This window comes from Eurypyga helias, unplaced genomic scaffold (genome assembly GCF_000690775.1).
Source record: "Eurypyga helias isolate BGI_N326 unplaced genomic scaffold, ASM69077v1 scaffold15401, whole genome shotgun sequence".
NCBI lineage: Eukaryota > Metazoa > Chordata > Aves > Eurypygiformes > Eurypygidae > Eurypyga > Eurypyga helias.
In genome coordinates this window covers 51,286-67,781 of record NW_010229055.1, presented here as the reverse complement: position 1 = coordinate 67,781, position 16,496 = coordinate 51,286, and the positions used below count along the sequence as shown (strand labels likewise).

Sequence of the window (16,496 nt, the reverse complement as noted above, 5' to 3'; positions counted from 1 at the left end):
CCATATATGAATCTTCAAAAGGCTGGTTCAAATGGGAACATTTTTGTGTTATGAACAATTATTCCAGGTTTTTCATTTAAGTGGGCTGCACTGTAATTTCTGATTCATAACATAATATAGCCAGTTATATCATAGAAGTTTTTTTTTAAAGACAAACTTGCAAAACACAACGACAGGTTAAATAAATAAAAAACATCAGTTAAAAAACACGATTAATTTCTGTGCAATTACGTACCAATATGAAAAATATTACTTTGATCTCTGCACGTTTCATGGTTCAGTCTCCTGGATTTCACTAAAAATAATACTGACAACAAAAATAAAGGAAAAAAATGATTTGTTGACAGATCAGTGCTTTGCAGCTATTAAAGAAAGCACACATCAGATTTGTAGTTCCCTTGCAGCAGAACGTGACCCGATACATTAAAAATCAAACATTGGTAATAATGTTAATATATAAAATATTAGTTTAAAAACTATAGAATGACCTTCTCAGCAGAAATGGGGTGTATACATTGGGGTCTATGACACACAGCATATCTGAAGGCAAGTTCACAGAATGCTGAAAGGCTCACTGCACATTTTCTATGGCAAGGAAATACTGCAGCTTTAAAATAAGCTGCACAATACTCATCTCTATCTCTTTCACATGAAAGTGTGTAAAAAGCAAATCAGCAAATAAACTCTAAAATAGATTTATACCAAAATCCTCTTTTTTACATTGAGTTTACAGCTTCTATCCATTTGCCTGTACTATTTTTGGAGTTTCCTTCAAGAAAAGTCAAAGTTGCATTTTAGGGCCATGAACAAGTTCACGATACAATGTACTGGCAGACAGAACGTTTGCATACGAATGAGATTCACTCCTTGTTGCTTTTTTTTTTTTTGTTAAAGATAGTTTTTCCTGTGGGACAAGAGGTCAGATATCGATTCCTTTGACAAGAGATGCCTCCAGCGTAATGTTGAACTCCTGCAAGGTCTGCAGCACTCGAATCAAAGAATTCACAAGAGTGTGATCCTTAATCAGTGCTAGGTCTTCATACATCTGTGCTGTGATCGGGCAGTCTGCGAGCAGGGCGATCCAGTGATGCAAAAGGTGGTCTCTGACAAAATGGCAATTTGCCATTTGGAAATAAAAATAAAGCCAAGTTAATTTCTCATTTACACTGAAATTATTTTTATTCTTTGCCTTCCAAACAGACTTTCTCCGCACACTTTCATAAGGTAGGGAAGGGGGAGTAACTGCGGAAGTAGGGAGCATCCACAGGAGATGTGGCTTTCCAAAGCTTTATCAAAATATATGGTTCCCACAAGGCCTGGAAGTCCCAAGCAGGCCCAAAGTCACAGCCTGCTCCATGGCCTTTGTGCCAAGAAGCATCCTAGATGGTCCCACCTTCCCTCCTGCCCATCTCCTACAACGAGTAGGTGAAGGGTGGGGAATTCACCCAGTCATTAAGCAGAGAGGCCTCACTGATGGATGGTTTTCTGGTTTCATCTTCCAACCTAGCTAGCTGTACATTCACACCAGCCTACTACCCTTATCTCTCAATTCGGCTGCTCAGTTCTGCATCTCAGATTTCCCACACTTCATATGCCTAAGAACTCAATCAGGGCACAGTTCACTTGATCCTTCTTTAGTGACATCCAAGAACTGTGTAAGTAATAGTCAGACTGCACAACCCAGCAGGTGTGTGGCTTTAACTTACTAATATGCAACATCCTTTTCATTTTATTAAAATGATTAATAATACCACCACCACCACCAATAATAATAAAGTTCCTTTATACCTGGCTCCAAGACACACCAGCATCTGGAACTTGCCATCCTTCCCAATGTTTCTAGGAGTGTTGTTGATAGCAGTGATAAATCGACAGAAATTCCTGGCTCTTATCTGCCAGTTCTCTTCCGGGACCATGTCATTCTGCTCAAGGGTCTCATAGTACGTTTGTGCTTTTTCTTAAGAGAATGGTTGGAGATAATGAAGTCTCATCAGTGCATATAGCAGTCCTAAAGTATCTGAAATATAACTCTCCTGTGCTTGGAATAAAATAATTAAGCACTAAGACCTCCAAATTTGGATGATTAAATACCACCCCAGGACAATGCCTTCCCCATAAGCATGCTTACAAATCCATAAGGCCATCTGATGCCCATATCAGACCGCTGACTCTTCATCATGAGTTTCTGCGTCATGGAGGGGACAGTTCAGGTTGAAGGCCTGGATTCAAAGCCCATCCATGAACCTCCTGAATGATTATGTCTATGCATTAGGAGGGTTTTTTTGTTTGATTCAGACCTGTGTTCCCCATGTGTAAAACTGGGATTCCACTTCCTTCCCTCCTAACAGTGCTGAAGAGGTTCTAGTATCCAGTGAAGTTTGAGATGTGACAGTAAAATGATGATGTAAGGAGAAGAGTGATGTCAAAGTACCTACTCAAAACACAGTAACAGTATTAATAATTCTTTTTAGAAAAGGTGTTTGTGTACTCAGTTGATTTATTCAGCAATAAGTCAAAGGATCTAGACTGCTGAATGAAAAATGTATGCTTATAACCCCTTTATTACAATGTCCAGTAAGTACCAATAGCACTAGGAACCATCTGTTGTGCTTTATAAGGCAACTCAGCCTCTTAAAAGTGATTTATTGCTTTCACTATTCTCAATTACTGTGGAGTACTGCATCCAGCTCTGGAGCCCTCAACATCAGAAGGATATAGACCAGTTGGAGCGAGCCCAGAGGAGGCCATGAAGATGCTCAGAGGGCTGGAGCACCTCTGCTCTGGGGACAGGCTGAGAGAGTTGGGCTTGTTCAGCCTGGAGAAGAGAAGGCTCCGGGGAGACCTTATTGCAGCCTTCCAGGACCTGAAGGGGCTACAAGGAAGCTGGGGGGGGGGACTTTTTACAAGGGCCTGTAGTGACAGGACAAGGGGTAACGGGTTTAAATTGGAAGTGAGGAGATTTAGATTAGGTATCAGGAGAAATTCTTCCTGGAGTGGGAGGTGAAGCACTGGCACAGGTTGCCCAGAGAAGCTGTGGATGCCCCATCCCTGGAAGTGTTCAAGGCCAGGCTGGATGAGGCTTTGAGCAACCTGGTCTAGTGGAAGGGAAGGTCTCCCTGCCCATGGCAGGGTAGTTGGAACTGGATGGTCTTTAAAGTTCCTTCCAACCCAAATCATTCTGTGATTCTATGAATTAAGAACAAGGTTACCATATGCCAATTCACCTTATTTAAATAATTCTTCCTCACTAAGAAAATTTGTTTTACACTATCACTGCATGAACGTCAAACTCCAGTTACTGTATTAATTACAGTGTCAACTCTGGCAGAAGAGAGATGCTCCTTCTTTCAACAATGCAAGGAGCTAAGAGCTCTTATGGCAATTCAGCTGCTAAGATGCCTCCAAGAAGTATTGCTCTTCACACCAGCTGAGACACAGTGGCAGTGATAACGAACACGGATGGATATATTTAAAAGACACAGAGAGACTCTGGTAGCTCTTCCTTCCACTTACCTAAAAAGTCCCAAATAAAGACATTTTTGAAGAGTCTCGGTGATTTAAATCCATGCTGAAACACTTGCTCAAGAGCTGAAACAAGCCCACTTTCTCCACACAGCAACAGCGTCAGACTGCCTCTCTGCCAAGCACACAGAAAGCACACACACTTATTTCAGTCTGGAAGCCTGGGACACAGAAGTGGCTCATGCATCTATTACTAAAACCAGTTTTTAAATAAATAGATGCCCAAAATTACAGTCTACTGTCAAACAGTGGTACCAGAGAGGATGGCCCAGTTCTCACAAGTCAAAAATTTGTTGAACTTCCTAAGAATGAGGCTGAAGAAAGCAGTCTCAGTGCCTCGTCATCATCAAAAGAACCCACAAAAAGGCCAAGATGAAGATCATGAGCAAGTTTTACTTATAATAATGACTACTGTACAGAACATTAAGAAAATATTTTTCTCTTATATTAAGTAACAAAGACCATAGGTCCATTGTAGCAGGTGCCTCAGACTGTTTGCTTATCAACAAAAACGATATTTAACGCAACTTTTAAACCCTAGAAAAAAGTCAAATTCTTATTTAGAACATGGACATAGAAAAAAACTACCCAGTCCTCACTGTAGATGTAAAACGTCAGTTAGGCCAGAACAACTAAACAGGAGCCAACACTCCTGAGTGGTACAGGTAGACTCCTCAGCAGAATTTGACTTGTAACACAATTTCCAATATCACAATGTTCATACTGAAATTAACAGAATGGTCCAGTTCGTAGCAAAACTGAGGGACTTGGGGATATACTATTCCAACAGTGTCGTCTCAGTATCTCATTTTTGCTCCACTTAAGGAATTTTCAAACAGATGGCTGTTGATTCAGTTTAGTTTTTTTCTGTTATATATTCTCCAATGCTTACCACTAGGAATTTTAAAACAGAATTGCCACTACACAAACAACACAACTCCTCACCTCCTTCTCTGGCTTATGGAAATGCTTGACAATACCATTGACAGCTTCACCAATAGCTTCTTGTATCTGACCAGTATTTAACTCTGCAAAATGCAAAAACATATCCCGTCACTCTGTAACAGTTTTAATAATTGTACCTGTGCATGAAGGGTAAAGCATAACCAAAAAACCCCCGCCAAAAAACAACAAAAATCCTCACCAGAAACGGGGGTGCTGGACTGAGGGTAATAAAAAAACAAGTCTACTTTTATTTACTGTAAAGAAGATAGAAATAGAGATGGATTGGTTTTATATCAAAGTTAACACTGTGGTGTTTCAACAGAACAACAGCTGGAAAGGGTTTTTACATATTAAGCTAGTTTTCTGACCAGGGCCCAAAGCCAAGAAAAGATGTGCTTTGATTAGGACCACTACATTTGGGCATCCTGGACATAACTTCCTGTGATAATTTCACTGTAAACCCAAGCATGCTTGGGAGAAAAGTATCCTCCTGATTTATCATGAATAAGACAACCCCAGAACAGCAATCTCATGAACAGAAACACTAGCAAGCTTTTTCAACCATGAAGGATAGATAGAGACAGGACAGCAAATTTCTACCTTCCTCCATTGCATTCATTCCACAGATGAAGGACAAGAACACAGAAAACACCACTAGGGCAGCTAGCACTGCACCAGGAGTCCAGAGACATCTTCATCCCATCCTTAGAGACTTCCCAAACTTTAGTAGACCTGCTCAGGTTTGTAACTGGGGAGTTAGCTGGACTCTGAGTAGGGGGTTGGGTGAGTTTCACGGGTTCTCTCCAAGCTACAGTTCTAAAGCACAAGAAAGCAGTTCTGTTTGCAAGCTCTGCCCAGGCAATGATGCAGAACAATATCCCACCACTCACTTGGCTTATTGTTTGGTGATATAGTGACAAATCTTCTGATCATGCTTGGTGACTGCTGCAAAGGAGGGGTTCGGCACTGCCGCTCATCAACCTCAGTGTGGGAAGTCAGCAACTCTCCCACCAGGATCCTCTCTAAGCTGCCATCATCCATTCCCTTTCCAAGCCACCTTCCACAGGGAAACCTATGAACATAAAGGAGATAATTGGATCAAGTCCTTCAACCAAGATTCAATTCCATGCCAAAGACTTTCAACTGCAGCTGTGTAAAACCCAAATTCTGCTAGTTATGAGAAATAAGTCTCTCATCTAGCAACAACCAAGATTCAATTCCATGCCAAAGACTTTCAACTGCAGCTGTGTAAAACCCAAATTCTGCTAGTATAGTTATGAGAAATAAGTCTCTCATGTAGCAACAAATACCAAAGCCTCGGTTTTGACTTTTGCCAGCAGAGGGAGCAAAAGTAAAACAGCTTTTCAGTTCCAAGCTTGTGCTAAATGTCGCACTACATGATCGGCAAAGCAAGCAGTGGCCGATTTTGTCTTGTGTCCTATATGTTAGCACATGATTGGAAGGCTGCAGAGGAAAAAACGTAGGAAGGGAAGACCTACTGCACACTACAGATGGGTGGTGAAATACACCTGTGCTTGAACTGAGTATGTTACATAGCAGGCCAGCCACACACCAAAAAAACCCCAATCCAAACATACACTTAAATGTCAAGACACCAATACATCTATTGAAATTAGGATATTAAATCAGACACTAGAAGGCACACGTGCTCACTTCCTCATTAGCACTTTCTATGAAGCAATCTTGATGTCAGTTTAATCAACCTAATCAGAAAACTGAACAGCATCCAAAAGTAAAATCTTGCCTCTTGATTGAATTACAAACAAACTGGCATGGAGAACTGAGTGGACTTACCCGACTGTCACAAACATGAGCCTGACAGTTTCTCTAAACAAAGGACAGGGCATCAAACTATGTTTTACCTAACACAAATAAAATTAATTCTTACTGTACATCTCATTGTGTTACTTTCACTATGCAAACACAGGTTTCTAACACTCATAAGCCCTTGTGTTCCAGCTCGTGTCCAAAAGCCTCTCTCTGACACCTAAAGCACTCAGCCTTAATATGAAATACCACCCATATTTGGTAAGCAGCAAGATCTAACTTGCTATTTCTTCCTTCGGCAGATTACTTTTAAAATGAGCATCAGTCAACTCATGTTCTCCACCAGTGTTTTGAGGCTAGACTTGTGCATCTGCAAACTGAAAACTCTCTTTAATTTCGTCAGAATCACTATTTGTTTAATGCCAGAAGCCGATTGACCTTTCCATGCCTTCAGGTAATGGCGACTGTAGACACAGAGTCCCAGGAGGTAAGACCTTTCTAATCAAACAAGCCCTACTGTGCCAGCTGCCTGCAAAAATTCTACTTACCCAGCATGAAATGTGGGGATGACACTTACTTGTAAGTATGCCCTGTTATTTCATTTCTGACCATAACATATTCCACTAGCCACTTGGCATACAGCCCTGAATTATCATGTCCTATTTGCACTGTGGTCAGTTTTCCAAGGTTCTGGCACTGCAAATTAAACAAAGAGTTTGTCAGAGTAAACTGAAGGAAGCAGCATGTTGGAGGAGTAAACTGTTAGGGAACATGCTCAGACAGGGAATCAGAAATACGGTTCTCCTTCTGACTGCATGATTGATTCTGGGCTTTCTAGGAGTAGGTTGCTTTATGTTTGTTTGCTTTGTATTGTTAAATACTGTTTTGATCAGCAGAGAGAACATCAGCAGAACTAGATTTTGCAGTTAAATTTTACTCAACGCATACACACACACAAAAATCAGAGCAGAATCACTTCTTTGTTTCCAGTACAAGAGAATATGACACCCTCCATCTGCTCATTGCAGGGGGGTTGGAATAGATGACCTTTAAAAGTCCCTTCCAATCCAAACTATTCTATGATTCTATTATTACAGCACAAAGTTGTTACACAAAAAGACAGCCTCATCCATCCTTGGCCTAAGGATTTGTCAGTCATTTTGCTCTGCATGTTATTAAATACAGATTAAATTTGCTATGTAAAGGCACAGGAAGTATTCGCAACTATCCAAACACATATGAAACGTATGTCAATATGGTACAGCAAGGGGAGAAATTAAAACTTAAGAAACAGAACATTCAAAGCACTTTTTTGTATCAAGCAATACAAACCTCAAAAGTCATTTCTAATATGTTCCTGGGAATCTGCAGGACTCCTGTTTCACCCAGTTCTCCTGAGATACAGATCCAAGGATTGGCTGTAAACATTGAGCCACCAAGTTTCTTGCTAGGAACAATCAATATATGGTATGGTATCACTGTAAACACAAGAAGAAATAACACTTCAGAAATGAAGGAGGATAATTATGGAACCTCTTTAATGAAGGGGGGGAGGGAAAGATAAGTCAAAGTAATACCGCAGTACCATGAGATGTTAAAACAACATCAGAGCTGATGTTTAATCATGCTAATACTTGCATGCTAAGCACTGATTGACAATCAGGAAGTGTACACACAGCAGTCATTAAGAAGCAGAGCTGATAGCAAAACACTATCAAATGAAAAAAGAAACACGAATGGAATAATGTATTCATATGGGTATAATAATTTCTCATCATCCTCAAAACATGTCATAAAGATGGTTACTTGTCCCCAGCTCAGAGAGAAGGAAGTGAAGACAAAATATTCATATATCCAGGACCACATTGTAGTTCAGCATGCAACTCAGTGCTCAAAAACTGCCTGCTTTTGTGTGTGCATGCATGCACACTACACAGCTAACACCAGCTCCCCTTCAAATCCTAACCAAACCCTCTGTTTGCAGGGCTTGCTTGCAGCAGCCTTCACTACTGCAGCTGAACAAATTCAATCAAAATACATTATAATGCTGCAAGTTTCTCTATCCCATGCTGCTCTTAGTTAAGCTAACTTCAAGATTTCTCAATTTTAAAAAGAACAAATAACTTTTTTCCCACTCTAACTGGCACCACACACATGCTCAACCGCTTTCTGGTCCCCTGGTTTACCAGTGACTAACTCAACGTAGTACACCTGAGTTACAGCCCCTTCTCTGACTTAGGAGGCACACACTCCTGAGGAAATGCGTGTGCTCTTCCATCACCTAGCATCTTGAGCACAGCCCCCTGTTAATCAAACTTTCATAACAAAAGCCGATTATCTGAATGATCATTGTTTTCTTGGCGATCTGCCCTTCTTTTATAGTGCACAAAGGCATTACAGTTAGGGTTTTCAGCTGAGGGTTTTAATACATTTCTCCCTCAGTGTCTCCTCAGCTGTCAGTGCCCTCAAGAAAGCATTTGGTGGTTGGATATTCTTAAAAGCTTGATGCTTGTAGCATTTAAGAATGAATTAAGATGTTTCCCTTTTTATTTTCTGTACTGATAGTCTTAACATGTGACAACTTAACTGTATCCAGCAGACCAGATTTAGGATTGTCCAGAACTTACCCACAAGACGACCAAAAATTATTTTGCTCAGATGTCTGCTTCCTTTGTCGTTCATACACACAAATATGGATCATATCATACCATCAAGGGTAGCTCCTACCATGGGGCCAGAGAAGTCCTTTCACGCACCACCCCCAAGTTTATAAGCCTTGATAAAATCTTTCCTTATACTGCCTTACTAGTAAGGTGCTGGTGCAGCAGGCACACAAATGCATAAGAACTCTGTAATGCGTTGAAGCATCAGTAACAAGGGTTAGAAGTTTCTCTAGGGCATCTTTCTAAAAAAATAAAAGAAAACTAAAAAAAAAAAAAGAAAAGAGAAAAGGAAAGAAAAAGTTCTTCCATGCATTCCAGAGTTCTGACGCAGCCCTCAACAGGCATTTCACTGCTATCCCAAACTCGGAGACAGGCATGCAGCAAAGTGGGCTGAGCATGAAAAGAGGAAAGTTGTTTTGTTTTCTTTTTAAGTCCCAGCACGTGTTAATATTCTTACCTTGACAACAGGTAAGGCAACAATAGGCAACAACCCATACGATTGTTTAGCATGATGCAAACAAGCCCACCACAGTATTTTCTGCTGAGAACTCTCCCCCAGCTAAAAGCATTAAAGCTGTGTATTTTACCAAGTTAGAAACAAAAGGCTTTAGTGACACAGAGAGACATCACAGAAACAGTGATACAGCATTCACAGACAGATACCAGGAAGAAAGCAGAACATTACATTAAGGTACATTGCTCAAAACTGTTCATAGTTTTGGATAAGGACTCAACCAAATCTGGGATTTGGAGTTCCGGGGAAAGCAAATACTTACAGATTGTTGTGAAAACATTGGTAAAGCAAAAGTAATCAACAGCATTGAATGACAGGAGATGATATAAGAATTGTTCTTTCTCATCATCACAGCGGAGGAATGCATAACGCTTGTAGAGTTTTCTGACAAAGCAAAACAAATAATCTGTCATAGCAACAAGATGCTTTCAGTGAAATGTTTTCTATTGTGCATATTTATTAGGTAAACTATGGAGAATGTGTAAGCCATTACAAATGACAAGTGATACTGGTAGAGCCAACAGTATTTCATGTGCCAAGATATGTCGACACTCAGCAAGTCTGACATCTCCCAAGTGCATCAGCCCAATACTTCACACTATTTTCCACCCCTCAAAAGCAAGGTTTGGGGTGGTCTAAGGGTCTTCTCCCACCCCAAAAGATGGAAAAAGGAACTCTGCTTTCTTGGAAAAAATTCACTGACTTTTTCTGGCCATGTAAAACGACATAACTGAAGTAAAGACAGTCCTCATAACTTTCTTGTGAGCAGATGGTGCTGTGGGAGAGTCCTCCAGCACATAAGAGAGTGAGAAGGCTGTTTTCCAAGGACACAAGGGCAAACACTGGGACTATATGCTTGTATTAGGTTACAGGTGATAAGCCAAGGCCGACAACAACCCACACGTCAAGGTAGGGAATAGCTTCAGTGCTGACAGTACACAACTCCTGACATAACCAAAATCATAAGCATGCAAAGGTGGCCTAAAATCTTACTGTTCCCTTTTACTGGTTTGCAAACTCTTTGCTAGGACTGCAACACTGAACAGAACTGCAACTTCTTTTAAGTGGAAATATCAAAAGATGCAGCTCAGTAGCTTTCTCACAACTGGAGACAAAAAGACCTATGCAGAAGAATGCTCTGTAAATGGAAACAATCTATATTTAGTGAAATTACTCAGATACATTAGAGAATTTAACACTGCAAGACTTGCAACTGAGAAACCTTGAAAAGAATTTACAACTTCAACCTCCTTTTCAAGTGCAAATTTCAACAGGAAAATACTGTTACTCACTTGTACGCAGCGATTACTGCTATTTTGGTTAATTATGCAACCAATAAATAGTACCAGGGTTGGTGAATAATCATAAAAGAAGAGCATGCCAAGACGCATCAAAACCCAACTGATGCTAGAGGACTATTCAAAACATCATGAATGCATGAATTAGGTGTTAGAAATGCTGACACAGCCATGGATAGGTTGTTCCTGCCAGAAGGGCATCCTGACAGTTCCCCTCAATCTCATATATCCGTTACAAAAATTCAGCAAGTGTCTCACAAGCCAGAAATTTGGGAAACAAACCAGTGATGATTAACACACGCGGTATTCTCACTTACAGAACAAACAAAACACTAGAGATTGACAGGAAATGTTCAGTGGAAATAAAGATACTGAGCCAACATTACTCCCTGTAGCCACAAGTGTAGCAAACGCACAAAGGTCTCACGGGTGAATGCGTCCATGTGCCATTTGAACAATATGAACCACATGTTCAGGCAGCCTGTCCACAAGAGTATGTGCTGTCCTGCCTTTTCAACATGTAAGTTTTCTCAGTTTACTTGTGTGCAGGAAGGTCTCAGGGGAGTAAAGCTACGTGACTTCCTCCTGTTCCCTAACTCTAGTCCCTTTGCAGACTAGAAAGAAACCAAACGTTTCAGTTTTCTTATATTTTTTAGCAAATGCCAAGTGAAGAGAATTGGTAGAATAAAATATCTAACAGTGGCTTCAAAAAAGAGCACCACAATCATGTTAACTGTAAAATGGCAGAAATTGCACAACTGCTTGTAGGACCTCACTGAAGTTGGCACTACTTCCTCTAAAAAGAGCAAATGGAGCAGACTTTATATCCATGCTGCCTAGAATACTTCTCTTTGAGTAGGATATTTAAATATGCAGCATGAAGCACACAAGATTACAAAGAATTTATGCCATTCCTATGCAAGTTGCTCCTTTGCTTGTCATTTTGATTTCAAACATAATTTTACTGCTGTCTCACTGTTGTAGAGAATCAGAATCTGATAGATGAACAATGCATTGGCCATTGTTAAGAGAGTTGAGTTTTTTCTTCTTTTTGAGGGGTGAGGGGGTGGACTGTGGTGGCGTGTGTAAAGTCCTTTCACAGCACTTGTTCAGCATGGGACAAACACTACTAAATTTAACCTGATCTGGACTGTTGACTTCACTGGAAAGGCATAACCTTAATAAATCTACTTGTATCTCTAAATTAGCATCCCTCACTCTGCCCTTCAGCTTCTTCCTGCTCACTGATGGCAGGCCACAGCTTCACCAGAAACTCCAACATAATTCAATACAAGTCAAATCTCAAGTAGTTAGCAGTTGGGGTTCAGGGGGATTGGGGGAGGGAAGATGGTGTGAGTGGGAGAAGAGGAAAGGAAAAGTGGACAGCATAGGTCAAGCTGTCTCCAGAAAGAAGTCTTCAATTAAAGCTAATGACAATTACTACAGCCCATGGAAGAGAACCGTTAATTTCCACACAGTAAACAGTATATCCAACCTTATCCACAATAAGTCCAGAGACACCACGGCTGCACTCGATGCTGGTAAGAGGTACAGAAGCCAGCTGGTTGGCAGAAGAGCTGCTGGTGGTGTGAGGTTTCTGGGCACAGTGTCCTCTGCATTAAGAAGTTCTACTCTGTGGCCTCTTCTTAATCTCAGGTTTTTATGCTTTTTCTTTCCCTTGACAGAGTCAAGGCATTCTGAGGCTCGCTGCTCATCCTCTTCATGCCGCAAAGGCTCTGTAGTGGCAGAATTGCGCATTTCTGGGCTGCTCATCTGTATTTTGGCTCTTGCTACTTGATGAGTGCTGGGCATCCACTTGTTCTTGGCCTGTTTGCCGGTTCAAAACAACTGCAGCCTTTTCGGGCTCCAAGCTCTGCTGCTGCTTCTCCTCTTCAACTTGTTTCTCCTTCTCAGCAATTGCAGCAGAGGTGGGCTGGAAAGGGTTCTCATTGTTCCCAGGCTCAGCGTCTTTCTCATCAGGTGTGCTTCTTTCTTCTTCTCTCTCCTTTCCTTCTTCTCCCTCCCTTCCTTCTCATATCCTTCTCATTCGTTCAACTCTTCTAGTTTCTGTTGTTCTTCATCAGCTTTTTGTTCTGCCATGTCCCTTTGGATGCGCTCATTCAAGGCCTGAAAATCTTCCGCTATGTTATGTAGAAGCCAACATAAACCCTTTTCTATTGATTTATCGATTTTTTTTGTTCCCGCAGCCCACGATAGCTGAGCAAGCTTCAATTTGGGATGGGAACTTGTGTTCACCTGCAGTCTTATCAAGGGATAGCAGTCGATGATATCTGCTTCTCAATATCTCAAAATCAAATTGCCCTTCCTCTCTAGTTCCGACCCAGAAGAGACCAGTCAGGACCTTTGTATTACATAAGCCATGGCAGGACTTTGCATTACCAATCTGACACTGTTCCAGTAACTTCCAAGATCGATTTGGGGTGTGTCACCTTTCAAAAGGCAGACAAGGTCCCTGGTGCGTGCACCTCATGGTGTGTGGATTCAGCAAACACCGAAGGGCTAGCTCTGCACTTGGTACACCCTGCGGGAGCACCCAAGCTGTTCCCACACAGGCCGACTGACGCAGTGCCTATCCGACAGCTTGGGACACAGGAGCTTGAATGGGAAGGGCCAAGGGTAAAAGCAATCTTGCATGTTTATGCTGGTCAGCCATGAGCCCCTTTGGGTGATGCATTAAGCAATTGTCTGCAGCTTTATTTTTAGAAGATAGACTGCAATTCAGGCAAGTACAAACTATCTTGCTTTCCTATTTAAGCTGCAGTGGAATAATTACTGGACGTGACTGGGAAATTAAATGTATATTCACATTTTAAGATAAGGTATAGCACTGAAGAGACTTCCAGGGTGGACTGCAGCCAATATGCAGAGAATCTGCACCACAGTAGTTCCCCAGGCAACTGCAGATGTTAGCATCACTAGGGGAACTTGGTATGCTGACTCTAAGAGGAATTGTGTGGATGATGGAGTGTAGGCACCACAGCCAGGCACTGTACCGATATGGGAACCTGAAGGTATTATGGAACCAATAAGCTGCATATTTGAGGCTCTGGGCCAACAATCTGCCATCTTTTGACAAAATGTTATCCTTTAGGTGAACTTTGCTCATTATAACCTCATCATATTATTATTATTTTTGAAGATTTCACCTCAAAGTCGCAGACAGTCTATGCTGACAGAACTGATTCTCTACCTTAAGAATCCCAGTACTGAATTCATAACTCCCCAACAGCTCACACACGGGTACAGATACACACTTGGAAGGGTTGTTTGTTCTCTGCCTTTTGCACACTGCTAAGCAGAGGAAAGAATAGGCACTTCTGGGTTTTTGAAGTCAAAAAAATAAACAGGTTTAATTTTTAAAAGCTTTCCCCAAGAAAAACCATCTTACTTTGTGAGTTCGTGATCTGAAAGTAGCTGTTTTAGATGCCTAGAGAGCAACTTCTTTTCCATAGAGAGACGAACCCAGGCTCTGGCCTTGCCAACATCTGTTTTGATCTCACTAATGTTCTGGATATGCCTGTAAAAAAAAAAAAAAAAAAGGATACTGCCCAGTATTCACAAAGTGTGACAGCTCATTTGAACCAAGCTAGGCTGAAGAAGAAATTTTGCCAAACTACTGGAAAAAAAAAGGCATAATCACCTTAGAATTCAGCAGTATCTAAATTCGTTGCATATCAAGCTGAAAAAGAATAAGAGCCTGAAAAGGAAATACCTGCAATGCAGTGCCCTATTTACAAAATTCTAAACCGGGCCCATTGCCTCACATGATTTAAGAATCATTGTGGACCTTATCACTGCAATATTTATGGATGAGTGCTTTGAAAAATTAGATCCTGTCTTTGCATGCTCAGTAGTAGCTTTTCTTGCATACAAGACTCAAATGATACATTCTGAAAGGACAAGCATGTGCCTTGAAAATCCTCAATTCAATCCTCCCCACTGAAAAAAATTAGATGTTGGTAAGGAAATAAAAATAATTTCTAAATTAATTTACAAGTTCTGCATATTGCTCTTTTCATGTACTGAACAAAGGGCATCGAGCAGAAGTTACAGTTTTATTCACATTACATTACTCAATGTTAGATAAACCTATTCTTTAGATCAAACAAGTTCATTAAACTGTTTTCTTCACTGAGAAGCAAGAACAAGCTCAGAGCTACGCAATCAACTTGGCAATGACTGGGAAAATACATATGCCATACCAGCATCTGCGTGGAAATAATACAATATGGAATACTCACAAAAAGATTAAAACTGTGTCAGGGTATTTCTATAAGCTAGTTGCTCCAAAAACATGAAATCTCCTCAGTATGAAAACGCTTTTTGTAAAGCTTGCACTATGTCCGCTAAAACATTTCAGCAGGTTCTTTCCCCACAATCCCCCTCTTGCTGTATGAAACACAGGCTTCTCTGCATGGTACACATTATACACAGAAACAGGTATACAAGTCTCATGGGTTTTCTGTATTGGTTTTAGTAGTTTAAACTCACCTCATATCCTGGATGAGAGAGATTCTAAGAGGTGACATGGCTGGACTGGTATCAGACTTTCTCCTTTCTGAATCAAAAAGTATTCCTAGATTTAGAAGAACAGAATTTCTTGTTGTTAGTTGAAATCCATCTAAAGTTTTTTAAATCAATGTAAAAGAGAAGTTGAATTAACACCAACTCACACTCCTGAGTTATTGGTGACTCACTGCTTTGTGAAGATATTGTGTTGTATTTCCACTTCAAATGACATGAAAATCTAACATGCTACACAGATGGTTCCGCAGATCAGCACACACTGAGCATTAACACATTAATGAGCTGTGATTCAGCTGAAATGGGTGTGACATCAAATGGCCCAAGACATATACTAATCAAGTATTATTTTCTAAAGACCACCCTGTTTTCTTTCTATGTAGTGTAACTGACTAGAACTGTTGACACTAGAAAACACTGACCAACATGTTTTACACTGCACACCATATGCCTAACTAATCTATCACTTTGCACACTCCTATTACCACCACTACTTTTTAAAATACTACATTTTGCGTTTGTTTGGGTTTTTGAAGCAATTTATTACTCTTATAAAGCACCCACCACCTCCCCCAAACCTACTGTTCTCTCCAAAGTTATGTCCCCATCTGACACAAGAAGTACCTGACAAGTCAGATACCAGACTCAAACAAGTGGGCCAAATCCAAACAAGTTAATTTTTCACAAAATCTCGAGGCAATACACCAGGTCCATATTAATTCTGTAGCAGATAGAATACTTGATTCTGTTATATTAAGTGAAGAAGATTTCCAAGGAAACAATCTCTGCATGATGCAAATCTGCAGGCAGCTCTTCCTCATAGTTCTTTTTATCTTACTCTTCCAACAAAAGCCAATCTCACCTGAGGTACTGAAGCTGCCCGATGTAGTTTTTCTCTGTCTGTTCTCTAGGTAATGTAACAGATGAGACCACAAAGCAGACTTTCCCTAAAATTAAAAAAAAAGTTAAAGAAATCATTATCAGCTGAATAAAAAAAGTTTAAAATCATCATTGAAAGTGTCAGCCGTAACAAAACTTTGCTTTAAATATGTTTCTCCCTAGAAAGTCATTGGGTACAACCAAAAATGAGATGCAAGTTGGAGGTGCCTGGGAGCAGAAAGAGGTTGAAAAAGAAAAGCTAGAGTCACAGTGCTAGGATCTAATGATTCTGGTAACAGGTAAAAGTCAATTGAACTTCATTTCTCACAGTTCACTAACATG

The 16,496-nt window shown here is 40.6% G+C and overlaps 1 protein-coding gene across 1 annotated transcript in view; it reads right to left on the bottom strand.

Annotated features, from left to right (window-relative positions):
• Positions 1-442: 442 nt before the first annotated feature.
• LOC104516054 (DENN domain-containing protein 5A-like) overlaps positions 443-16,496 on the bottom strand; it is a gene marked incomplete at its 5' end in the record, with an annotated part of 49,879 nt that continues 33,825 nt past the window's right edge. Inside the window, 11 exon segments of the mRNA XM_010160253.1 lie at positions 443-1,103; positions 1,789-1,957; positions 3,514-3,637; positions 4,468-4,550; positions 5,358-5,539; positions 6,833-6,951; positions 7,588-7,733; positions 9,695-9,816; positions 14,140-14,268; positions 15,243-15,327; positions 16,138-16,222. Of these exon segments, the coding sequence (XP_010158555.1) occupies positions 920-1,103; positions 1,789-1,957; positions 3,514-3,637; positions 4,468-4,550; positions 5,358-5,539; positions 6,833-6,951; positions 7,588-7,733; positions 9,695-9,816; positions 14,140-14,268; positions 15,243-15,327; positions 16,138-16,222 (1,428 nt within the window).